Source organism: Pecten maximus, chromosome 10 (genome assembly GCF_902652985.1).
Source record: "Pecten maximus chromosome 10, xPecMax1.1, whole genome shotgun sequence".
Taxonomy (NCBI): domain Eukaryota; kingdom Metazoa; phylum Mollusca; class Bivalvia; order Pectinida; family Pectinidae; genus Pecten; species Pecten maximus.
This window is the reverse complement of record NC_047024.1, coordinates 7,911,495-7,939,143: the sequence shown is the minus strand read 5'-3', so window position 1 is coordinate 7,939,143 and position 27,649 is coordinate 7,911,495. Positions and strand designations below refer to the sequence as shown.

The 27,649-nt window shown below is 35.9% G+C and overlaps 2 protein-coding genes across 2 annotated transcripts in view; both read left to right on the top strand.

The window, feature by feature from the left end:
• The first annotated feature begins 2,780 nt into the window (after window positions 1–2,780).
• Window positions 2,781–27,649, top strand: part of LOC117335805 (meiosis 1 arrest protein-like) — a 79,551-nt gene continuing 54,682 nt past the window's right edge. Inside the window, exons 1-3 of the mRNA XM_033895999.1 lie at window positions 2,781–2,873; window positions 3,452–3,516; window positions 3,971–4,134. Of these exons, the coding sequence (XP_033751890.1) occupies window positions 3,453–3,516; window positions 3,971–4,134 (228 nt within the window). The 5' untranslated portion in view covers window positions 2,781–2,873; window position 3,452. The remainder of the gene's footprint in view (window positions 2,874–3,451; window positions 3,517–3,970; window positions 4,135–27,649) is intronic.
• On the top strand, window positions 5,369–27,310 carry LOC117335804. Its single transcript, XM_033895998.1, has 16 exons — window positions 5,369–5,629; window positions 11,730–11,863; window positions 15,944–16,006; window positions 16,155–17,767; window positions 18,040–18,127; window positions 18,469–18,593; window positions 19,006–19,144; window positions 20,032–20,178; window positions 20,730–20,827; window positions 21,156–22,948; window positions 23,689–23,812; window positions 24,154–24,280; window positions 25,265–25,383; window positions 25,660–25,855; window positions 26,118–26,172; window positions 26,335–27,310. The coding sequence occupies exons 2-16, from the start codon at window positions 11,827–11,829 to the stop codon at window positions 26,669–26,671; spliced, it is 5,061 nt and encodes a 1,686-aa protein (XP_033751889.1). The 5' UTR covers window positions 5,369–5,629; window positions 11,730–11,826; the 3' UTR covers window positions 26,672–27,310.

The following is a 27,649-nucleotide window of genomic DNA, read 5'->3' as shown; positions in this document are numbered from 1 at the left end:
CTTCATTTATGATATGATATGATATGATATGATATGATGTGATGTGATGTGATGTGATGTGATGTGATATGATATGATATGATATGATGTGATGTGATATGATATATGATATGATGTGATGTGATGTGATGTGATGTGATATGATATGATATGATATGATGTGATGTGATGTGATATGATATGATATGATGTGATATATGATATGATATGATGTGATGTGATGTGATGTGATGTGATGTGATATGATGTGATGTGATGTGATGTGATGTGATGTGATGTTATGTGATATGATGTGATGTGATGTGATGTGATGTGATGTGATGTGATATGATATGATATGATGTGATGTGATGTGATGTGATATGATATATGATATGATGTGATTGTATGTGATGTGATGTGATGTGATATGATGTGATATGATATGATGTGATGTGATATGATATGATAAATAATGGAGGCAGGCAATATGCCCCTACATCCATATCTCAATTATTCAATTAAAATGTTAGTGTTTCTTCCGGATGTTGCGTTATAACCCGCCAAATGGTTGTATTTCAAATCAAGGTCCTTCCAGTGGATGCCAAGGTTGATTCCAAAGTCTTTTATTGTAGGAGAAACAACAACACGTTCGGGAAGACTGTTCCAGATGTCCACGATTCTAAAACTTTATGATTTATGATGCAACTGTTCAGAATCTTCATACAATTACAACCATATAACAGTTGTACGAGTTCGCGTTTTCAATCATCAACTTTTTGAATTATATGTATTTGTCCTGAAACCTCATGAATGGATTTTCCTGGGATCCAAATTCAGGTCATTGTTTCTATAAATAGATTTTCGTCGTCCTCGCTCTACCAACTTCGTTGTATAACTTCGATTTTTACAGCTATGACCCTTGTTATGATATTTAGCAGTGTTTTCCTGAGTGGCATTGTGACACTCTTTGTTGTATAGGTCAATGTTGAATAGCGATGGAATTCGTATCGCTTGAGATGCCTTGTTTTTAGTTGAAAGATAAGCAATATGCACAGATTTAAGCTAAAAAGTTGTATTTTCTGTTTTATTTAAAATATGGGCAATATGTGCAGATTCAAGCTCAAACTTTGTATTAACGGCTTTATTTATTTGATATTCCTTAATGTCAAAATTGATTATCTACTATATTTTTTGAAAAAAAAAAAAATCTCAGAAAATGGAGATTTAGATTTAACTATACAGAGTATATCTGTAGATGATTTGTACTTTAAAATGGTACCCACGTCTTATGTATGGGACAGAGTACTATTGACATGTAGGTGTCGTATTACTTTGGTGTTTGGATCTTTTCCCCGACTTTTTTAAGTCATCAAAGCGATACATGTACAAATACATGTACAACTGGAGCTCATCCTGGACCCAACTTTCTTTACATTTCGTCGCCAAAATAATCAGTATATATAACCCCTGTAGTGCTGTCACACGTCCCAATCTGTCATATAGATTATCTTTATATTATAAGTTTTTACCAATTGTGTTTATTCCTATATTATTACATTGATATATGTACTCTTATACCATTGGTATTCAATCAATCTATGACATGCAATGTTTATATTTAAATTTCAAACAATTCTATTGACAAAAATACAATTGTCAAAGGGATTATACATCAGGTCATTAACAGTAAATAGTCATCTAAATTAAAATGTATTCAATTGAAGGGAGATAACTCCAATATGATTATCATACTTAAATGATATTTAAATGGTGTAAGAAAATAAATATATAATTCAAATTTTTCATTAACATAATAACTTGAATAAATGATTCTATTTTTTAGTTGGTGATTATATTTTGCAAATATTAAGTGAAATTGTGGCCCCCTCCACATACAGATACAGGCCAAGGACTGTCCATTTCACATTAAGTAGGCCATCCACTGATGAGGTAGGAGACACAACTACACAAAACAGTTTGCTTTTTAAAAGGAATCAGGGTTTATTTAGTATTTTCGTTTCAATGGGACGTTGTTTTAAAAATTCATATTGGAGTTTCACTTCATGAGAATAAAAAAAAAGACAACATGTAAATAATAAGTTGAAATGAATAATTCATAACAATATGTATTATATAAACTGTCTATTATAGAATTATGAAAGTATTGAAATATCTAAATAATGAATATACCCATTGAAAATCTCGAAATGGAATTCATGTACAATGTTTATATTATGTTAACAATTGATTCGTTGCATTTGATTTAATTTAAATTACCAGCTGTCGTATCACTTAGTATCGTGCAAACCTCCCATCCCACTCAACCCCCCTCTGTCTCCCTCTCATTCTCTCCCTAATTCCCTTTCCCTCTCTTTCTCTATCATATAGTCATATATTACCATTATACGTGATTATAAGCTTTATTTAGTCCAGAAATTTTGCTGATTTATTACTTATTGTTGAAGATAAATCAATAAATCAATAAATAACATCTAATATTCAAATATAATATACTTAATCAAAATCAGGAATTTGTCTCATCAAAGAAGTTTCATCATTGCCGTGAATCGTGGTATCGATGATTTGGGATACGAGATGATTTGGCATCACTTTTATCCCATTTTTATTCGGCGACTTCCTTCTTCATATTAATTGCAATACTATTGATATTGATAATTAATGCATCGATTAAAGTCAATCAGCATAAATTACTATTTATGATAATTCAATGCTATATTATTCCATATTACGGAAAAGGTTGTTTTTGATTTTATATGATCTATAGCATATCCGGTCAAAGTCGTTTGATGTCGTCTGCTTTTGTTTTACGCCAATGCTATTTTCGATTTATATTTAGAGTGGGATACAGCCTAACAGAGAAGGAAAAAAAGGTAATGGAGTTGATGATATACTAAGTAACGATTAGTAATATTATGGAAATATGTCTATAACCGACACATTTACGTTCAAACCTATTGAGTACAGTACAGTACGGTTTTGTCAGCAAAATATTAGGATGCTTGTGCGAGTTATTTCCCTTCACTCATATCCAAAAGAGTCGTAATTCGATATATTGAAGAAATATAGATGTAAATAGTCTAGTAGATGAATCGATGATATATAACGTTACTATATGAAATGATAGGTTATAAAGCGAAATACTCCAATGGCTTCAGGAACTCGACTCACAAAGCGAAATACTCCAATGGCTTCAGGAACTCGAATCACAACTTACTAATTTTCTAAACATAACAGCTATATTCTAGGTAACTGTAACTGTTGGTCGTTAGCTTACTGTATTTGATTAAAGTACAAACTCCGCTTTCAGAACAGATATATTACTGTACTGCATTATCAATAAGGATATAACATTTTGTCATTCAAATTTAAACGTTTAGGCCTATAATACTTTATATATAAATCTGTCAAATCTATAACAAAAAGTAAAGTTTAAACTAATTTGTTCCAGGATGAATCGAGGAACATTGTCGGACAAGCAGAGTAACGCTAGAACTTTACTCGGAAAGCAACCAGGTGGGCTACGACAAAAATGTACTGTGTTTCGGATTACTTTCTAAAATCAGGTCATAGCTTCTATCAAAACAAGGTGGGTTGGTATGACTGGGAAGCGACTTGCCAATAAACCAATCTTACATGATACGGTTTAAAGGTTAACATAAAAATCTAGGTTTTGTCGAGATGCCCGAAAAAAATATTAATCGATGGATTTTCAAGATTGTTTTTCATACGGTAATATAGGTGAAAGTAATCTTCTATATTCTATAGATGTAGATATATATGTTTATTCCTGACGTCATTCAATATAATGGAGTGGTGCATACACTTAGTTAAATCCCATTGTACATTTTCAAACAAAACAATCTCTAAACTTCCTGTTTTTCAAAATCTATAGCGTATATGCCTCTTGTAACTAATGATAATATGTAGATTAGTCTTCTTTATGTTAAAAAATTCCATTGATATTCAGCCCGGACCCTTTTACTCGACGCCTCGCCTCCTTTGCCAGACCACCAGCAGGTAACCAACGACCTATGTGACAGTTTAGAGAATGTTCTTTCTGTGGCCTGCAACATCGGAGGACCATCCAGGATGCCCTTGTTCAGTGTGCTGGTACTCACATCCTACCCAGAGGTCAGTAGAAGTTTCTTTGTTGTAATGTTGGTGGTATTGTGGGTTTGAATGCAAGTCCAATGGGAAAGATCATGGTTGGGTGTAGCACACTCGCGAATATATTGATATTAAAATTAAATTAAATAGTGTACAGCATACAAGAGATAGTTTCTATAGCAACTCTAAAACTCAATTCAAGACTGTTAACATATACAAAGTTTGAACTATCTAAAAGCTTTCAGTCTGTACCACAAGCTCAATACATTTTTACATATCTTATTGCGTTTGATTGATTTTGGCTCGTTTCAAGCCCATTTTTTTTTTTTTTTTTTTTACATTTTTGCTCTTTTCTTTGTTTTTGGGTCATTAAGAATGTAATGCTAATGATAATCCAATTAAATTATTGAAATACAACTTAAACATAAATTGAGCAATACCCAGAACACAATTTATCCTCCATTTAATCCTCAATAAGAAAAGTTTTCGCGGTATTGTAATGTGGCTCTGTTTACAAACTGGCGGATTTAAGGGGTGGGGTGTGTGTGTGTGTGTGAGTGTGTGTGTGTGTGTGTGTGTGTGGGTGTGTGTGTGTGTGTGTGTGGGGGGGGGGGGGGGGGGGGGATTGTATGAATATATCGTGAAATACACTAGAATGCAGGATTTTGCATTTATCTGCTAATTTTTTTCTTGGGGGAGTACCCCCGTACCCCCTGTAAATTGGTACGCCCCCCCCCCCCCCCCCGGTGACACAAAGTAACGAGAAAAATGTTATCACTAGTTTAAACATAATATACATATATGATCAAATCTAGTTACGTTGAGAATCACCTGTCTATAATTAAAAAAATGAGCCTTTACGGAGAAATATGTACAGTAACACGACTAAGAATACATGCTCACCGATTGAAAATTGGAACTGACAAATATACAGTGGTATTGAACGTGAAAACAGAAAATATAATAAATGTTTGTACAATATTATTGATGATTAGGTACTTTTTTAGCCCACCATCATCAGATGGTGGGCTATTCAAATCGCCCTGCGTCCGTGGTCCGTCGTCCGTCCGTCCGTCCGTCCCTCCGTCCGTCCGTTCTCACGAAATGGTAGTTATGTGACTGATATTGTGGCCACATCATAGTTATGTGACCTTTCAGAATTATGTGACCGTCACATAGGATTATCATTTAAAACTGTGTAAAATAGGTAGTTATGTGACTTAAAAATATCCAAGAGAGAGGTCACATAATTTTTAGGGACAAGCATCATCCGTATTATGGATGTCCGTATTGTATGTTATAGGTGTTACCTCCCTTGCTCCGTTGCTCTCCGAGGTAGTCTATATCAATCTGCCGCTTGCTTAACTTTCACCATCCTGAACTCATCGGGTATTATCGCTGAAATAATGTAGATTCCTCGAGGAGTTCCGGATGAGACTTTCACGTGTCAAGCGTCTTTTTGACGAAACCAGATCACATGTGATGCTGGCCTCGTGGTGTGATCGGAAGAAGAACGAAGGTAAGTTTGGGGTATTGTTTAGTAGTTAGGCATAAGAGATTCTGAACTATGTGACGAAGAAAACCAAAAATTGTGTGATTAATAAAAGCACCTTTGCGATGTTGATGCCGATTAGGTTTTATAACTAGCGGTCCAAGTTAGCGATTTCATCAGACAGTCAGAAACATGACGAACTTTGAAAATGACATTCCTTGCACATTTGTGCTTTTTGAATCAGATTTTGAGTATTCACAGGCGTGTGCATTCTGTTCTGAATCAAACCTAGATGTTTTGGAACTTCACGTCCATGGATTCGGCGTAATTGTTTTTTTCTTGCCTGAAGAAGGAAACGCATGTTGTCAATTTTGTGTTTCACTTGGATTATCGCCTGTGCGATTCGCCAGACAAAACATATAACTAAATTCATTATTCAAATAGATTTGACAGGAAAAGCAGGTTAGCATTTTTTCATTTGACATTAATTTATCTGATGATGTACTGAACATTATTTCTTGTTATTGGGTTCAACATGGCGGACCTGAACATATCGACACGACGTTGTATCGGATATTGTGAGTTTGAAAAACTATCAGAGTTGGTATCTGCAGTAAACTACTGCTATTTCAAAAGACTTGATTTCGAAGAAAACTATATAAAAAAATGCGTGTATTTCTTTGATGTAAATGCCATCCTTGGATTTTCGACTTACTGTACGAATCTTGGATTCAAATACAAGGTTATCAATATTTGAGAAATGATATCGTCTGGTTTGAAGGTCAGTATGAGTGGTAACAAATCTGTGACTGTTTTTTTCGGGCCAAATATCGGTCCCTAGACTAGAGAATTTCTGCTGCATTTTTCTAAAATCTTTTCCCATTTTTCGCAGTTCAATGCAAGTTATAACGTTAATTAACAAATACTGTCATGTGAATTTCAAAACAATTTTCCTACTTTACGTTGGCCTTTTCAAATTTTAATGTTTGAAATATTTTAATTGATTATCACTAGATCGGAATATTATTGATTTTATAGAGAAAATCATGTGTTCGAATTCGAACTACATGCCTATTCGAACTGACCTGGAAAATTTGACAGTCTGTACGTGGCACTCTGTGCCGTGTAAATCTGGCTTGGAAAGTTCGAGAACACATGGTGCCTGTACATGTCCTGTCATAAGTTTCTTGCCATGTAATCTAGCTCATGACGAGGTTCAGATATTTTCTGATAGACATTCCTCGCCTGAGCTACGATTGGCATCAATGTCTGCTTGTTCAGCAAAATTATTGATGTCCAAACTCCAACAAAACAAGGAAATTTCAATATATTCTGACACACATTAACATCTATTGTAACTGTTATCAAACTAATTATCTGTCAACATGATCTTAGGCCATACCAATTTAATTTACTGTTCGTCGGATTTACCGCTCCAATTTCGTTTTGAAGGAAAATTGACGAATCCGGACTTAATTTTCCCGGGTTCGAAATTTAGAAAACACTTCTTTTCCGGATCACGGAAGCGTTTGAAACAGAAGTTTGATGCTTTCAAGCGTTTGCGGCACTGACAAAATACTCGCGACTTGAACTGCAATGATATCGATGCTTGTCGTGTATTTCCACGACCGAGACAACTCGTTAAAATGCATAACAAAACATTAAATATTGATAATAGCTAACAAGTAGCGAAATGTAACATCAGTTGGTAACAGTACAATAGCGTACCGAAACACAAAACGAAGGTCTATAAGATAAGTCACCTTGCCATTTTCGATGTTTAGTTTCCGCGATTTTATTTCTAGGCTAGCAATTTTTTTTTCTTGAAGTATTCGAATTTCAATGCTTCATTTGGAATATTTAAGATTTGAATATTAGAGCACGTGCTTGCTTCAGTTACTGTGCATTTATAACAAATATAATGACGACGACACTGTCGACAGACTATCTGAAATTTAGCTGTGATATCGTACCTGTATGTTATTGTAGACAGTTCTAGACGACGGACGTAACTTCTGAAAATTTGTTCTCTCCAAAACTGTCCGATAAGGTTGTTACGGTAAAACAATTGTTCTTGATTCTTGATTTTGTTTTGAAATTTCACCAATAAAATCTTCACACTACATGTACAAACATCTATGCCATATTTTAATTCTTTGATAGTCATAATGTACATGGACATTGGGGTGTTAACTGATAAAAAGCATTCCCATGTACGGATTGATACATGGCTTCCTGCTGTTTTGCTTGTAATGATAGTGTTTGACCATATATATATACATTAATATATTTTTTTCATCATAGAGAATCTAGTCCTAATTGGGTTCTTATAGATATCTTGCTAATCTTTCCGAAACATTAAATCAAAGTTAGTGTCTAAAAATGTTTAATTATTACAGTTTAAATGGTATATTTCGAATAATTCCTTTCTGAAAAATACTCGCTCGCTCCGATTTTAAAGGGATTCAGAATTTTTTTTAAAGTAAAAAAAAATTTGCTCGCTCGCTCCAATTTTGAAATCCCATTTTCCGAAGAACAAGATATCAAATTGGTATGGCCTTAGTGTCACATAATTATGGACATATTGGGTCACATTATTTTTGGCAATAAATTTGGTAAGATTTTACTGATTGATCGTGGAAGTCGAGGTTTTCTATCAGAAGAGATGAATATATAGATATAATTTATAAATCCATAATGCCACATAATTATGGACATATTAGGTCAAATTTTTATTTTTTGGCAGTAATTTTGTTCAGATTTTTCTGATTGATCACGGAACTTTGGAAGTCAAGATTTCTTTCAAAACACATGAGTAATCGATAGTGCCACATAATTATGGACATATTGGGTCACATTATTTTTGGCATTAATTTTGTTCAGATTTTTCTGATTGTTCACGAAACTTTGGAAGTCAAGATTTCTTTCAAAACAGATGAGTAATCAATATTGCCACATAATTAGGTCACATTATTTTTGGCGGTGATTTCTGTGAGATTTTCTGATATGATACATTTTGGGGTATGAAAGTCCAGATTCCCAATACAATTAATATGAATGATCTAATTGACTTATTTTTTATTGTCACATAATTATGGACATACAAATGTTTTGGGTCACATTATTTTTGGCGGTAAATTTTGGAAAGATTTTACCGTTTGATCAGGCCAAATTAAATAATATGTGTGTTTCCTATTCCCTCGCAATTTGAATCCAGGTAGGTAGGTAGGAAAAACATTTTATTTTATCAAAACATTTTTATATCGCCTTTTCGAAACAGTAGAATCTACAACAGGGATATCGATGCCAATCATGTGATAAATGTATAATTAATATATAATTACTTTTAAAATTGGTTTATTCGTATGTTTTTTACTGCTCATCGACAGCCAAGATCACTTTTGAGCCAAACAGATCTAGATTGTCGTAGTGATGACTTACTTGACCTGCTTGAAGCTTTATAATATGCTAGACATGTCTGTCTTCAAACTGTCCTTATTATTTATGAATTATAATACTAAAAATAGAAAATTGTCATTGTTGTTCTTCAATAATTTAACAAAAGATACACATGAAAATATTGATAACTTTGCTTTGGGGGGCCCAGGAAAAGCACTCGTCCTGACGAGTAGATTTTGCCGACGGACGAGTGCTTTTGATCGTCAACTAGTCCATCGGATGAGTAGAAATTGTCTGTTATTTGTAAGTGTTTATATTCATGCTAAAACCCCAATAAACGTGTGCCGAGTTGCTTGTTTTTAGATGCGAGATGGAGGTATTTGATGTCTTGATTACTGTGTTGCTAACCTGAACATGCAAACGTAATCATGTACAAAGGTGTAGTAATAATCAGCGGGATTTCCGAGTAAGTAGCGTAAATCATTTTGATTATTTGTACATCTTTCGGAATATATTGAAACGAAGCGAAGTGAAGCCAGTATCTCATGGTGGCCATCAACATTGCAACAATTTTATTTTATTTTAATTGCCATTCACTTTTTATGATAAGTAGACATTGTCAGAACATTATCTTTAATCAGCAAAAGAAAGAGTCGATAGCTTTTTAGCACTATTTTATTTCCGTGAGTTTCAAATCTTCCGAGTTTGTAAAATGTACTTATCAGGTACGATGAAATGTGTTTACAAATGGCACGAAGAAGACTGGCAAATCGTAATAAAATAAGGAAGATCTACGATGCTCAGTTTATTAGGCATACTGTATGTAAAACAGATTAAGCCTATACAGTATACATTTGAGTGTGATGCATCTTTTAACTATTAAAGAAATCGGACGAATTCCGGAAAATAGCGAAAAAGTGTTTCAGGTCGGGCACATTTTTCCATGTAGGTCGGGGAACCGGAAACACACATATTATTTTATTTGGCCTCATGGAAGTCAAGATTTCTATCAAAAGAGATGAATAAATATAATTATAAATCGAGAGTGCCACATAATTATGGACATATTGGGTCACATTATTTTTGGCAGTAATTTTGTTCAGATTTTTGTGATTGTTCAAGAAACTTTGGAAGTCAAGATTTATTTCAAAACAGATGAGTAATCAATATTGCCACATGATTATGGACATAATTAGGTCACATTATTTTTGGCAGTAATTTTGTTCAGATTTTTCTGATTGTCGGATCACGAAACTTTGGAAGTCAAGATTTCTTTGAAAACAGATGAGTAATCAATAGTGCCACATAATTATGGACATAATTAGGTCACATTATTTTTGGCGGTGATTTCTGTGAGATTTTCTGATCGGATACATTTTGGGATATGACAGTCCAGATTCCCAATACAATTAATATGAATGATCTAATTAACTTATTTTTTAGTGTCACATAATTATGGACATACAAATGTTTTGGGTCACATTATTTTTGGCGGTACATTTTGGAAAGATTTTTCTGATTGATTGTAGACTAGAAGTCGGATTTCTATGAAAACACATGAATATAAATCAATAGTACCACATAATTATGGACATATATTAGTCACATTATTTTTCAGGAGTTTATCACTCATCTGTTTAGGTCCGTTTAACGGACCCATTAATATTCCCAATGACAAAAATGTGAGATTTTTCCTACTTGAAAATTCCCTATCGAAATATCCAAAACAATTGTGTGGTTTAATTTTCCTGACTCTCATACTTGAAAACCTTGTTATTCCAGGTAATATTCATATCTAAAGTATAGTCAACTATCATAACCACCATATTCTCTAAATACAGACAAGATATGATTTATGTAGTTATTACAAGAGTATTTGTCCAAATTTCCCAATTTGACCTCGAGGTCTGTTTCCCAAAACCCCCTGATAAAGCCGTTTTTTGCATGTAATTTCTGTTAGGTTTTTTTATATGGTACATTTTATATGAAATTTCAAAATATATGATAAAATATATGAGTTTTAAAAAAAAATTTGAAAAATATGAAATTGTTTATTTAGTGAATACAAATATCATGATTATTGACACCTCATGTTTGGATAATGAATTTGATGGTTCATTCGATTCTCTTTCTGAATGTCATATATTTTCAGATATAAGCTGTCCATGCATGTTTTCATGGTATGAAATATAATTTGTTGTAATACCACCCCAACCCTGCAACAAATTTGGGATGGTATACTGGAATCACTGTCTCTCTGTCGTCCGCATATCTTGTCTGGAAAACTCCTCCTAAACTTGTGAACCAATTTCAGTGAAACTACACAGGAATGTTGGGAACCATGTGTAGATGTGCATTCTGGTTTTTGGTTGCCATGGTAACCTGGCCACTAATAATGTCTATAACCATGTTTTTGTGTTATGGCCCTAGCTCCATAGCTCAAGAGTCCTGAGAACAATTTTATTCCAACTTTGTGAATTGTCTGACTTATCAAAGCCAATGATTTGACAATTATGGAGGTTGTCGCTACCTGATTGGTAACCAAATGAAGACCTACATATAGATAGTACACGTATGGTTTTTCCAGACTGCTCCTATAACCTTATGAACCAAATTCATTATACAAGTACTGTGTATATTTTGCAAATGATAGGTAGCAGAGGGTATTATATTAGTTAGCTATTGCTTACACTGTAGCTAAATTATAATTTCAGTACTTTCATTGCAGAGGGCGCCGAACATGGCGAAACAGTATGGTTGGGTAAAGCTCAAAGGTGTATCAGCAAAAATCAGGTGGCCAGTAGAATTGCTGGATTATAAAGATAATGAAGTACTTGTTTACTCCAAATCTGATGATGCAGAGTAAGTATTTATTAAAGGAAATTAATTTCTTTTAGAAAACTCAGTAAATTAAACCTTCTAAGATGTATATATCCTTTGATGGGAAATTTAAAGATTTTGCTAGCATTTTATCCTCACATTGATGAATCGAAGCTAATTATATTGATGATTTATAATATTGATTTGATACTGTAGATATACAGTTAAACTAACTGATTTGGAGCAGGATGATCACAATGATTGGGAACACATAGGCCTAAGTATATTATTGTCACTGATTTTATAATTGTTTATCGTGACTGTGCTCACTCTAGCCTGAAAAATTGTCTAGCAAAATCTGCTAAAGGCCACTTTTCTCTTTTAGCAAATAAGGATGTCCTTTAGCAACTTTTACTCGTTTAATATTCGCTAAATTCAAGTGTAGACATATTTTAAATTGAATTTGATCAATTCTTATTATAAATTTATAGGTTTGTTGGTAGTCAGTATTTGATAAGAATGGTTTAGGAAATTAAGGATTTCATTTCATTAATAACGAAAATGCTAATGGCTAGAGTGAGCACAGGCACAGGGGCTTGGCACGATTTTCCAAATGATAGTCTATATATATATGTATATAGTATCAAGGGTAGTAACTACAAAGAGGGGGAAGACGAACGTATTAAGAAAAAAGAACCGCCATCTTTCCCTTCATTCGGAACGCTTCTTGGCTGTACGACCACTGTAACAACATAAACAAAGTCACGAAAGGTTAGGGAAAGATGGCGGTTCTTTTTGAAGACGGTAAGCTCGGTGATGTAATATGGAATTGGCTACGGCACATGACGGATAACATAACCAACCGACATCCTATATTGACATAGTTATGGTTACTGTATACCGCTGCAAGCGTCGATTTTTTCGATTTCTGAATGGTTATTGAGGTACCCATTAGAGGCGAGGCGACTATTCAACCGGACAGGGAGATTCCGACCTAGCCATTTCAGCATCTATTTCCGAATTCGTCAGGTCATAACTTGGATAATACTTGGCCAATTTTGTTCATCGAACACTCATTGGAAAGATAAAACATTTCTCTTTAAAGTAATGTATGTGTCACTAAGATTTTTGACCCGCAGAATACGACAAATTATTTTTTTTTTAAATACGTTCGTCTTCCCCCTCTTTGTAGTTACTACCCTTGATACTATATACATATATATATAGACTATCATTTGGAAAATCGTGCCAAGCCCCTGTGAGCACAGGGTGTTTATTTATGATGTTCAGTTGTTCATTCTGTTCTATTTCCTGGATTATACATACGGTAAGTCACCGGTCAGCCTGAACAAAATAAACCAATAACATAAAAAATCGATATGAACTGTCAAAGACGCTAAACTGCCGACATCAGGACATCCACATCTATTTGGAATAAACATATATGTCTAATATGATGAAACTATATTTACTTGCACATTTTAAAATTGTGAAAGTGGTATGCTTTGATTAGGAAAATATTTACACTCGAAATCAAAATCAGGAAAATGGAGCCATTTGGTAAGCCCCAAAACAGCACACGTCTATTTGTGTATTGCGCATGCCGGAAGTGTTGCGTACTGTGTCAGAATGTGAAGTGTGAATTGAGACCTAATTCTTTGTCTGACACCTGCATGCCGTTACTTGACAATAATTGGAACGGTTTACCCTGTAGATAGTATATATGTATACTACTGTGAAAAGTGTTTTAACTGGGCCCTAATTATTTAAGGAATAACCAAGATTATTTTTGGGGTTATACAGTATATACCGAAAAAACTGTGCACTTTGCATAAATCCGCAAAGCGGTTTATGCACAATTGTTTTGGTATATACCGTATAACCCCAAAAATAATCTTGGTTATTCCTTATTTAGGCTTATAATTTATTTCTAAAAGACTGACAAAGTTTTCTAATGCATAGGTAATGGATGTTTAGTCCTGTCTGATTAAAATAAAGATCACTTTGGGAACACATTAACTTTGCCGGTCCCCAGAAAAATGGCGCTAAACATTATCACCGCCAAAGGCGGTTCCTTATAGAATTCCGCGAATTCTCTAAAATCTAAATTAGGGCTTGTAGACCATTTTAAAGGTGAAATTCGTTATCTACGTGCGATAACCAAAACTTAAGGTTTTAATGTAAGTTTTTAACTAAGAAATCCAGTAGCTACCGTGAAAGTTGTAGGGTTCTGATTCTGGAAATTCCCATCCGTTGACAAGTTAGCACGTGCGACACATGCGCAGACGTCATGTTTAGACTTTGAGTCTCGGCCCATGAAAACATAAGGCATGCCATGTGCTTTGTTTTGTGTGTCATTTCGATTGTAATGATGAAGCAGTTCAAAGTGTATTATACGGGATTTAATTCTTACAGTAGGTGATTAATTCGAATGGTATTTCTTTGGGGCTGCCGCCCCAAAACCCCGCATAAAATCTCTAAAAACATTGAATTCTGTTCTTCATCTGCATGTGTTCATTGATATGTCTGCTATCGTCTGCTTCAGCTTCGGTTTACAAAAAAGGTGTTTGCTTCTCCCCCAATAAATCTTATCTGAATAACTGTTATGGTGATTTTATGTTTTACTTGGGGCTACCGCCCCAAACCCCGCTTTTACAGTCCTCAGAAAATGTTTCCATCACGTTTGCTTCAGTAGCTCTCGAAGCGAGGAACAAAATGGCGTTGCCTTTCATAGCAACTGACCCCAGGTCAACTGACATGCACAGTAACTACTAATCTCGCGAACTTCCGGGGACCGTCAAAGTTAATACTTCACTCACTTTGCACACAAAACAACAATGCACAATAATTTCTTAATCAGTAACTTCAGCCAAACAATGCGACGTCATGCACACAACTTCTGGTATATGACATCATCACTTTTTATGTTGACATTTTTTAAGTTATACGATATAATCTGAAAAAAGTCCATCATTGTGGGAATGGGGAAAATTAAGTTATATATAAACATACCCATATTAATCAATAAATCATATTCGTAGGTATCTCCAAAATTTGATGGACCTTAACTGGTCATATCTCCGTTTGGCACATGTACAGGTATAAGTAATAATCAATTCAAGTGTATACGTAATAATTAACAGGTGGTTTTGAATCGATAATATGTTACTATTGTATACATAAAAAAATTATGTAATTATATATTAAGCACTGAACACTCCGAGAATACACAAGTAATTTTTTAAATTGGCATATATGTTTTTATGCGATAACAAAATTGACGCTTTCATGCTCTGTACTGGAGCGTATAGGTGAAATTATCAGAGAAGTAAACGAACAATTCCCGCATTATCATACTCAAAAAAATTATAACTGAACTGTTTTGTATCATTGTTAAACATGAATAATTAGATGTAGAACTAGATAGAAAATTATTGTTTTTATTGATAAAAATGTGTATTCGTACTAAATGCTGATTCGGACTGACCGGTGACTAATGTAACCGTATACATGTACATTTGTTTTTGGGCCATTATTGTTTGCAGTTTCCCCGACTCAATTTTTTTCAGTAGGTATATAGGTGGCAGGCATTTATTCTTTTATTTTTCAAAATATCATATTTCTGTATTAAAAACAGTTGATTTAAGCAAATTTTCAGTAAAATATAAAAACATATTAAAAGTTAAAAACAAGGCTGAGTAGGTGCCACGTTAAGTAATTTGGTAGGGAAACTGCAAACAAACACTTTTGTCTCTTCGAAGAAGAGGGAGAGCTTATGTTGTCACCCCGGAGTCGGCATTGATTTTTCTAATGTTAAATTTTAAACATCAGATTTGTACAAATGTGCTGATATTTGGCAATACAGATAAACTATCCCCTGCCAGAGTCAAAATAGATGATATTATAATTTTTGAAAATTCAGATGTTATTGATATTTTTGGACTTAAAATAATTTTGCATTAATTTGAGGTGTAAGCTGTTGAAAGGTATTAATACATCATTTTGTTCTTGTACTGCTTGCTGCAATAAAGTTTGAAAATCTCATTTTAACTGATTTTGTTTTCATATACGTATGTATACTAATCAATCAACTCTTTATATATTGAGATATCTTATTTTCAGAGTATCTAGAGAGGAGAAGTATTCTGAAGTCCCTTTTTGAAGAAGACCTGTCCTGCTTCAAAGGTAATTTGTTATGTGACTTTAAGAAAATGTGTTTTTTTAACTAAACTGCCAAAATGCAAAAAACATTTTTTTGAAAGTGCATACCACTTTAACTAAGAGCTGCCGTCTTCCTTGCAAGATAAATACTGTATTTTTTTAACATCCACAGAAGGTCGCTCTCGCCCTTCTACCACAGAGGACCAGCCTCGACCTTCCACAGAGGACCAGCCTAAACCTTCCACAGAGGACCAGCCTCCACCTTCCACAGAGGACCAGCCTCAACCTTCCATAGAGGACCAGTCTCCACCTTCCACAGAGGACCAGTCTCAACCTTCCATAGAGGACCAGTCTCAACCTTCCACAGAAGACCAGTCTCGACTTTCCACAGAAGACCAGCCTCAACCTTCCACAGAAGACCAGTCTCGACCTTCCACAGAAGACCAGTCTCGACCTTCCACAGAGGACCAGCCTCAACCTTCCACAGAGGACCAGTCTCGACCTTCCACAGAGGACCAGTCTCGACCTTCCACAGAGGACCAGTCTCAACCTTCCACAGAAGACCAGCCTCGACCTTCCACGGAGGACCAATCTCGACCTTCCACAGAAGACCAGTCTCGACCTTCCACAGAGGACCAGCCTCAACCTTCCACAGAGGACCAGCCTCCACCTTCCATAGAGGACCAGTCTCCACCTTCCACAGAGGACCAGTCTCAACCTTACACAGAGGACCAGTCTCAACCTTCCACAGAAGACCAGCCTCGACCTTCCACAGAAGACCAGTCTCGACCTTCCACAGAGGACCAATCTCGACCTTCCATAGAAGACCAGTCTCAACCTTACACAGAAGACCAGCCTCGACCTTCCACAGAGGACCAGTCTCGACCTTCCACAGAGGACCAATCTCGACCTTCCACAGAGGACCAGTCTCGACCTTCCATAGAAGACCAGTCTCGACCTTCCATAGAGGATCAGTCTCAACCTTCCACAGAAGACCAGTCTCGACCTTCCATAGAGGACCAGTCTCGACCTTCCACAGAGGACCAGTCTCGACCTTCCACAGAGGACCAGTCTCAGCCTTACACAGAAGACCGGCCTCGACCTTCCACAGAGGACCGGCCTCGACCTTCCACAGAAGACCAGCCTCGACCTTCCACGGAGGACCAATCTCGACCTTCCACAGAAGACCAGTCTCGACCTTCCACAGAGGACCAGCCTCAACCTTCCACAGAGGACCAGCCTCCACCTTCCATAGAGGACCAGTCTCCACCTTCCACAGAGGACCAGTCTCAACCTTACACAGAGGACCAGTCTCAACCTTACACAGAAGACCAGCCTCGACCTTCCACAGAAGACCAGTCTCGACCTTCCACAGAGGACCAATCTCGACCTTCCATAGAAGACCAGTCTCAACCTTACACAGAAGACCAGCCTCGACCTTCCACAGAGGACCAGTCTCGACCTTCCACAGAGGACCAATCTCGACCTTCCACAGAGGACCAGTCTCGACCTTCCATAGAAGACCAGTCTCGACCTTCCATAGAGGATCAGTCTCAACCTTCCACAGAAGACCAGTCTCGACCTTCCATAGAGGACCAGTCTCGACCTTCCACAGAGGACCAGTCTCGACCTTCCACAGAGGACCAGTCTCGACCTTCCACAGAGGACCAGTCTCAGCCTTACACAGAAGACCGGCCTCGACCTTCCACAGAGGACCAGCCTCAATCATCTGCCACTGTATACCAGTATTCTGTTTTGACCTCTGGACTTAACAAGTCACAAAAGGTATATATCATTGTTATGAATATCAAGTGCAGATTACCGGTACAGCAAACATAAAGCAAAAAAAAAAAAACTGACATACTAATCGACTCTTTGTTTTCATTATGTGTGGAGGTTGTAAAATTGAGTTTTGGTTTGGTAGGGTTTTAAGTGGTAAATGTGAAAGAGTTCATATGGTATATGGTAACATTGTATTACATTTATTTAAATTTGAAATATCTGTTCTGTGTGATATATTAATAACTAACTAATAATCATTTTTTTATCATAACTAGGATGAAGTCCAAATTGTATGCAGAAAGTTTGGTTGGGTATTTTTTGATTCCTATCATCCAAAAATAACGCATCTTATTATGAGAACAGGTAAGAAATGGACAAATGACATATTGCGTTTCATTTTATTGAATGTTAGTTTCAAATTTAGAAACCTCAAAACAAACAGAAAATTCTAGTGATATTTTAGGTCATCTGTTTCTTTGCTATCTCTGGTATTCATTGAGGTCCACAGACTTCTCAGCCTCTTGTCAAATTAAGTGTGTGATGATTTGGAACATGGCTGGAAAGAAATGCATTTCCATCAAAGACTGACTTAGTTAGATATTGCAGGGTACATACAAGAAATATTCAATTAATTTGTAATCTACAAAACTATTTACCTAGAATAACCATGCATATTTTAATGTGATAAAATTTGTCAATTGTAGAACCTGAAGAAAGCAGAATGTGTGACAGAAGCCTGAAATTTTTGCAGGGAATTACACAGCATGTGTTTATTGTAAACCTCCAGTGGATACGAGATGCAGGAAATACAGGAGCTCCTCTATCAGAAGTAAGACAGACGATTAATATTACACATTTCTCTATTGCTACTGTAAATGTCCAGTCACTAAAATGATAATCTATGGATGATTATATGAACATGTTTTGCAGTGGTTCTGGAATAGGCGATAAAACAATCTGGTGTAAGAAGATTGTTAATATATTCAAAATTACTAAAACTAACAATTTAACCATAGTTGCCTCTATAAAGGGATGGGAAATTATTGAACTGTTTACAGTATTACTTAACTGTTCTTTATAACCCCCGCAACGAAGTTGGGGGGCGGGGGGGTATACTGGAATCAAAATTCTAAACAAAGCTTTAGTACTACAAAACTGAATTTTGCGAACAACATGAGGGGGGGGGGGGGGGGGGGGGGTATTAGTCAGCCATCGGGTTACAGTTCTAGTTTATATTGTAGGAAAACTATGAGATTATTGGTGATACTGCTTCCATGGAAATGCATCAAGGTCCCTACTTATCACGGACACAGCCCAGTTTACTTCTACTGAAAGGTTTCAACATTCACCTCATTGGACAAGCTGAAGATCTAACAAAAGGTAAGCAAAAATAAACAATGAATACATAAAAAGACTTGGCGTTCATATCATAGTGATTTGAAAAGTGCACAATTGACATCTTAAATTATGCCCTACAGGTATAGATTAAGCATTGTACATGCTGCCCCAATGCATGATCGTAAGAGGCGACTAAACTTGGGATTCTTATCTTTTCTCTTCTTCCTAACTCTTTCTCTTTCCTAATGTCTCCCTTGACACAACCTCACTCTCGGCCTTTTGAGTTGAGCGCTCGCCCCTGTTAGGAAGGCTATGGACCCTGTCCCCAGGCCGTGACATACCAAAGTCTTAAAAAATGGTAGTCGCTAATCCTTGATTAGCGTTCAGCATATAAGTTGTGTGACGACTATACTGGTTAGCCCGTTGTAGGTTTAATGTGACCAGGTGTGGTATGGTGCTGGGTGCCTTCAGCATTATTCTTCTAGTTAGGTAGCGTTTTAAAGTGGCCATCAGTGCACACTATCACAAGAAGGCATTACACGAAAACACTGCAGTCTCCCAAGTACACATATGCATGCTACACATTCACTCACATCGCACACATGGAAGGCCGTCCTTAACAATTCAAACCCAAACCTGATCTGAAGTCGCTGTGTATGCATTTTGAAGTCATCCTTTGTTATATAGCATTTGACATTTTCAGCTTAAATGCTAATGAAGAGATTTCAGAAGCCTATTTAAATTTTCCCGTTAGGTTTTACTGGGTTATTTAACTTTAACTTGATAAGTGATCGGCGGTTGTTAGGATTGAATTGTCCCATGCAAAGGTGTTTGACCTAATTCATGGGCCGATTTTAGATGCTGTAGTTGCCATGGTATAAGCTTCTTTCAATAGAATGGTCTTGAGTTGCTTTACATTGATATTTCAGATGATCTTAAGAAATTTATCATAGCTTGTGGAGGTACAGTCATTGGTGCATCAGAAGTTTGTCAGGATTCTGTTATTGTGACATGCTATAACCACGAGGGTGAAGATATTGATGTGTTATCTCCCGATGAAAGAGACGAAGTGAAACGTAAGGAATTATTATTTTTTTCTAATATCGTTGCCATTTGACTATTTTCAGATACTACAGAATTTCAATCAATGTAATATCTTCAGCTGTCTCGGACTATCCGTCAAGAAAACATAACTCCCAATATATATATATCGCAGAAAATGGTTGGCTTTTATAGAGTATTGAATCAATTTTATCTGTTTAAGCTGGCAGTTTTATAAGTAGGAATTGTATATCAATTTCATTTAAGCTTCATGTTATGCTTGTACATTTTAATACTGCACAATGTGACATGCAAAAGTAAGGCATGTCATATTGCTGATTCTTGGATTAAATCCTGTTACTACACTCGATGAAAAAAAAAAAACGAAAAAATTTCGGAGGAGGTAAAGTTTACTCTAGTTATTTAGAAATTGTATTATAAGAAATAAAGATTACAAAATTATTTATTTGAAACTTTTTGAAATGTACACGTATTTACTTTTTAGAGATTAAACTGTAAAAACAATATTAAATTTGTTCATCACAACTTTGAATGCTTATTTTTCATTCTTTCAACTATCTTTCAGGGATCTACATGGATTATGGTCTTCCTGCTGTTTCCAGAGACTGGATCATTGATTCTCTGACATGCTATGTTGTTCATCCAATTGATGAATATATACATGTAAGTTCAAGATATCCAGGCATTCAACCAAGGAAACATTATCTCCATTTTGGTATTTTGAGCAAGTTTTATTGATTCCTTGATAATTCTATGAAGTCTGGCTGATGTAAATTCTTATCAATCTGTATGATTGAAAAATTGTATCTTTTCCTCAATGCAAGAGTTAACAATCATTAGAAAGGAAGACGATAGATTTACCTGTCTCTTAAGATTCAATTCTATTTGAACTATAACTTATTGATAACTGCAATAATCTAGAACTCTATATACATATATATTTCCTTCCAAAAAACTACTTGTGTATTTCATTTAGTTGTTGTTTTTATAGATGGACCATAGGGAGTCTACGGAGAGAGGATGTGGTGTCTCCAGTCCCAATCAGAGTAAAGATGGAATCACCAGTGATACAGATGAAGATGGCAACACAAGCGATACAGAATCAAAACTGGGGAGTCGTGGAGAATCCAGCTCTAATCAAGATGAAGATGGCAAGTTGAACACCAGTGATACAGACTCTAAACTGGGGAGACATGGAAAATCCAGCTCTAATCAGGATGAAGATGGCAAGTTAAACACCAGTGATACAGACTCTAAAAAGAGGAGACACAGAGAATCCAGCTATTATCAGGATGAAGATGGCAAGTTAAACACCAGTGATACAGACTCTAAAAAGAGGAGACACAGAGAATCCAGCTCTAATCAAGATGAAGATGGCAAGTTGAACACCAGTGATACAGACTCTAAACTGGGGAGACATGAAAAATCTAGCTCTAATCAAGATGAAGATGGCAAATTCAACACCAGCGATACAGTATCTAAAAAGAGAAGGCGCAGGCATGAAGACTTCAGCTCCGATTTGGATGAAGAAGACATCACTCGTGATGTCAATATTGACACACTTTACATAAGAAAATACAAGGTTAAAAAGCCAAGATTGAATCCAGGCCAGAGTAAAGGTGTACGGATTTATGACAATTACCATGCTTGTTACTTTTGTGAGAAGGTGGTCCTTCATATTAATGAACACTTGAAGACACACAGAAACCAGGATACAGTAAAAAACATTCTTAACAGCGACAACCCAGATTTCACATTGTTGAGGAAGCTGGGAGATGACCGCCACAATAGGAAAAAAGTCGAAATGAAAAAGGGGGAAATAATCCTTGCCAGACGTCCAAAAGGAAAATTTGATGTCACAGAATATGGTCCCTGCCCTGACTGTAGGGAATGGGTAATGCTGGATCATATAAAGCTTCATCATAAACATTGCCAAATCCACAGAAAAACCTCTGTTAAGACAAAAAGGAAAGACCTGGTATTTCAAGCACAGGTTTTGGCTGGTCATGTTAAGAATGAACCATCATCACTCATGAGTAAGGAAGTCCTGCCAATTATGACCAGGGATGTAATATCCAAAACTGCTCAGAATGATCAGCTTATAATGGCACTTGGAGAAAGCTGGTTAAGGCGTAATAGAGGAAACCCCGAAAAAAGAAAGTACTACGCGAGTACAAGAATGAGGCTTTGTGCCAGACTCATCCTTGCCCTTCCAGATGTGAAGTCTGATGAAAAGACAGACCTAAAAGATGGTAACGAGGGAGATGAAGATGTTGACCTTGAAGAACAAGTCCCCAAAGCAGATGATCCCAAAGGGTTATGGTGTTATCTGAAGCCCAAACATTTTGATGATCTTGTTTTGGCAGCTGTCAAATGTGCAATACCAAATGCAGATGATGAGGAGGATTTGCTTGCCCCTAGCAATGCAATTAAGTTAAAATATGACCTGCATCGACTTATCAATAGCAAGTGGGCTATGATAGTAAAAAATGGATCGGCAGATGATGAGGAAGCAAGAGGTTGCAAGACATTGAGAGCACTGATGGACTTGGAATGGGGGGAAAAAGTTACAAGGTTTGCTCGATTGGTGTTGGCGCGAAGGAAATATGAATATAAGAATGAACTTCCTTCACTGAAGGACATAGAACAAATTACTAAATTCCTGATGAAAGAGCTTAACCAACTCGAACTTGCACCTAGAAATTTCCGGAGGTTGGTTATCTTATGTCAAGCACGACTATTGCTGTACAATAAGCGAAGGTCAGGAGAGGTAGAAACAATCAAGTAAGTAATAATCGCACCTGCTGCTACATCCATTTCCAATAGACTTAAAATACTGAAATTGTATTATAGGGTTATTAATCAGCCAAGTTATTAGGCCAAGGTCTGTCATATTGACCCTGAGTACCAATATGACAGACCGAGGCCTAATAACAGGAGTAATGTTGAATTGGCTGATAAATGACAGATATTAATTAACTACTTGCATAATTTTAGCAATAATATTTTAATAACTTGAATAAGTTCAACAATTTTAATAACAACAATAAATTTAATAAGTTCAACAAAACTGGGATAAACTGGTCCAATATCATATTGGCCCAGTTTTGTTATGGTATTAATAGGACATTTTTCCCATATTATTACCAATATGCAAGTAGTTAATTAATAAAACAGATTATTGATAGTTGGTGAACATGCTGAAATAGTAAGCAATTTTATCAAAATCAGACTGATTTTCAAAATTGCTATAATGTCAAATTCATCATTTTTTAATTTTAATACTGTAATGTTTCCACGTGTGAGGTCAAACTATAGTTGTTGAATAATCTACTAACATTTGTTTCTGAAAGTTGCTTGATATATCGCATCTCTGAGATCTCTGATTTTGTGTAGTTTTTTCTTTACTTAAACACTTTTCCACATTGATCTTTCTAAGTATTAGAATGAATGAGTAGTGCATAATATATCAATTTCTTGCAAAATAAGTATGAACCAATAAACTTCATATTTTATTTGCACAGGCTGCAGTGTTATGCCTCAAGAAGTAGGTCCTCTGATGATATAGATGAGTCGCTGGAGTCTGACCTTACACCTGTAGAAAGGCATTTGCTTGAATCACAGGAATTCCTTCGTGTGAGGGGAAAGGTAAAGTATGAGGTCAAAAATTGTAATCGGACATTTATGTACCAAGGTTGATATTGGATATTATATCAAACTGTTGATGAAAGACCTAAACTAATAAGTATTATCAGAGTAATACATGAATTAAGTTGATTAATTTGAAAACCTTGTATTGAGTCCTGTGAAATGGTGGATGTGAAAAGACAATGTGTACTGGCATATAACACTAATCAGGGTATATAACTAAATGCTGAAGCATATTGTGATAACATTTTGTACTCACTATTCAAACATTGTATAACATTGTTTTGATAAACTGGATGTCATCATTTTTAATGGTCCTTTTTCGGAATTGTTCATTCTAGAGAGGAAGACCAGTACCTGTTATAATCCCCCCAGATGTGGGAAGAGTCTTAACTTATCTGGCAGACACTGATGGCAGACACAAATCGGGGATAGTGCAGGGGAACCCCTATCTCTTTCCGAATTCCGGTAATAATTTAAATGCTACTTAAAGGAAAATTAAAACGTCAAAATATACATGTAATATCATTCATCCTGGACTGCCTTTCCTTTAAAACTAAAAGCAATTTGTGTTAATAACATTATTTATGCCCCCGCCATAAAATTGGGGGGGGGTGGGGGCATATAATGTTGCCCATGTCCGTCCCATCGTGCCCAGATTCAATGTAAACCTATATATAGAAACTTCATTCTTTGACAAATTTTGCTCAAACTTCGTACATAGGTCAAGTATGAGTATACTTCGGACATAGCTGTGTTTCAGGGTTCCAAGAGCAAGGTGAAGGTCTTCATAAGATATATAGAAACTTCATTCTTTGCGTATATTTCAGACATTGTTGTGTTTTACGGTTTCAAGGTGAAGGTGAAGGTTACCGTTACTATTTATAGAAATTGTCAATTATGTTACTAGCTAATATGCATGGGAAAGGGGGCATTCATGTCACAGACATTTTCTAGTTTTTGAGAATTACTGAATGGATCACTCTCAGATTTCATGTATATTTAATAGCTTCCCCTCAGTCTCTGGTTGGGCGTGACAGCTGCCACGTTGAATTTTGGCAGGCATTGTTTATCACAATTTTTGAAAAGTACTGGATACATCATTCTTGTGCATGTTTGATTTTGGGGCCAACTAAAATTAACCTCACAGACAGTCATCTTGGATTTTGACAGTTGAAGTTTGTTGCTTTATCTAGGAGGAATGGATGTATTGGGATTTATATATGTAGCCTTCCCTTGATCCATGGTTCTGCATAACGCAGGGTACTGAGAAAGTGTTTGTGTTGATCTGAGCAATATAGGACCATTAGGCCTCTTGCTTCCTTTGAACATTAGTTCAAGTTTATTTATGTTCATCCACATGGTGAGAACCCTACAGTATATGAAGTACATTTTTTGCACTTTTTATTTGAATTGTACTGATTGTGCTTTAAATATTCATCTATTTAACAGTGAATTACTATGCCAGGGCGTACGAATCGGTAAAGTCAGTTTGTGCAGAACTGGATTTGCATGCTCCTCACCAAATAACTTCCGTCAACATGAGGAAGTATATGGCAACGTTGACTCAGGTAAGAGGCTTTCTGCTTTTAAAAACTAGTAGTTAATTCGGAAATGGTACGGATAGATATACTACTGTAGCATGACGCAAACCAGCTGGTAGTGCAATAGAAATGCTATGCTTAAATTTGAACAGAAAATGTGTACAGGTTTGTAAGAATTTCACAGAATCTGTTAGCATACAATTTGTTTTAACCAATAATTATTTTCAAGCAATGTAGCTTTTGAGACAGTTGATCTAATAGTGATTTTTCATATATTTTCTCTGATTAATTTTAACTTCCTAGATGATGAACTTAGAGAAACATCAGCTTGAATGGGTGTACAATCACCTAGGTCATACCAAGAAAGTACACCGAGAGCATTATCGGCAGATGAGCGGGCTGGTGGAAAGGACTCAGATCAGCAAATTATTGCTTGTCCAAGACCTAAACCTGACATCCAAATTCCAAGGGAAAAAACTTGATGACCTTGACATAAGAGGTAATGATTTGTAATGAGTCATGTTGATTTGTATCAGCTTTCTTCGAGTAATTAGTTTAAACTTTACCAGTATACCATTTTGGACTGCCCAATTTGCAATAGATATCTTCAGAAATAGATATGAAACTTTACACCTGTACTTCGCTTTTCTGTTCCATTGAAATACTAAAGAATAGAAAAACACTGGAGGTACTACATGTCACATAATACATGTAATAACTAATCTAGTCTTGTAATTGATCTTTTTTCTTTTCTTTAATAGACATTGTGCTGCCCGATGAAGAAACTCATGAAACTCAGCACATATCAGATCACCTGTAAGTATTTAGCTTGCCTGCTCAAAAGCAAGTGGGATTATGCTATGATGAAATTTTCTGATAAACATCTGCTGTCATGTTATCCTTTCTATATTATAATTATTATAATCGAGTGTATCTCGTGTAAATGATCAACTAATGTATGGATTTTATCTCTATTAGATCCGTTCCTGTGCAAAACTTGATGGATCCTGAAGAGTGTCTGTATGCAGAAGCGGCTGCCAATGAAGAGTCTGCAGAGGAAAAAGATGAGGAAGATGAGGAACTGGAGGAAGTGGAAAAGAAAAAGAAAGCTCCCAGCCGTCAGCGATGGACAGCTGCAGAGACGGAGGAGTTGAAAGAGATTTTCGGCGATTTCCTCAAATCCAAAACAACTCCTAGGCAAGCTGTTGTTGAAAAAATGAAGAAGAAAAGTAAAAAGGGCAATGGTGTGCTTCACCTCCGAGCAAACCACTTAATAATCAAAAAGATTTCAAACATGAATCATGCGAAATTATAAATGTCATGACCCCCAGCTCTAAGTCACCAGGTTCCTGTATGGTACGGGTTATATTGTTTGCATTGCTGCTATTTCTAAGGACTTGATGTTATGAATAATATGAAGATATTACTTCCTCATGTTGAAAAATCTACTTACAATTCAAAATTTCTACATGTTTTACATGATATATGTATAGTAACAACATTATTTTTGAGTTTGTTATTGAAAGGTATCGTGTGTATGGTATGGGTACGGATTATATTGTTTACATTGCTGCTATTTCAAAGGACTTGATGTTATGAATAATATGAAGATATATCTTACCTGAGTCAACGTTGCCATATACTTCCTCATGTTGAAAAATCTACTTACAATTCAAAATTTCTACATGTTTTACATGATATATGTATAGCAACATTATTTTTGAGTTTGTTATTGAAAGGTATCATGTTAGGGAATGTGATAACCATTGAGTTTGAATTATCCAGTTTTGATATTTTGTAAAGAGGTGTTTTTCCATACATTCAACTTCAAAAAATTATGAGGGAGGCAATATTTTTTTAGGTCCCCTGAGACGAAGTCTTAGTTGACCTATTGCGATCGCTTTTTGTCCGGCGTCCGTCTAAACAATTTACATTTTCAACTTCTTAAAAACTACTGAACCAAATTCAATGAAATTTGGCAGGAAGCTTCCATGGCTGAAGGTCAACCAAAATTGTTAAATATATGGTCCCCACCCCACAGGGGCCTGAGGGGCGGGGCTATAAAGAGTCAAATTGGCAAAAATTTCAAAAATCTTCTCTTTACTCCCAGATATGCTTGAATCAAATACTCTTCATAGATGAAGGGTCTTAAGGTCCTTTACCAAAATTGTGAATTTCATTACCCTAGGGTCATGCGTCTCCCCCTGGGGAGGGGGTTAAGTTTACTATAGTTTATATAGGGAAAACTGATTAATTGTAACTTCCTAGATGAACTTAGAGAAACATCAGCTTG

Coding starts and splice junctions, on each gene's coding strand:
- LOC117335804 (XM_033895998.1), top strand. CDS start 11,827: ATGAAGTACTTGTTTACTCCAAATCTGATGATGCAGA. Junction 11,864..15,943: donor TCCAAATCTGATGATGCAGA/GTAAGTATTTAT, acceptor TCTTATTTTCAG/AGTATCTAGAGAGGAGAAGT. Junction 16,007..16,154: donor AGACCTGTCCTGCTTCAAAG/GTAATTTGTTAT, acceptor TAACATCCACAG/AAGGTCGCTCTCGCCCTTCT.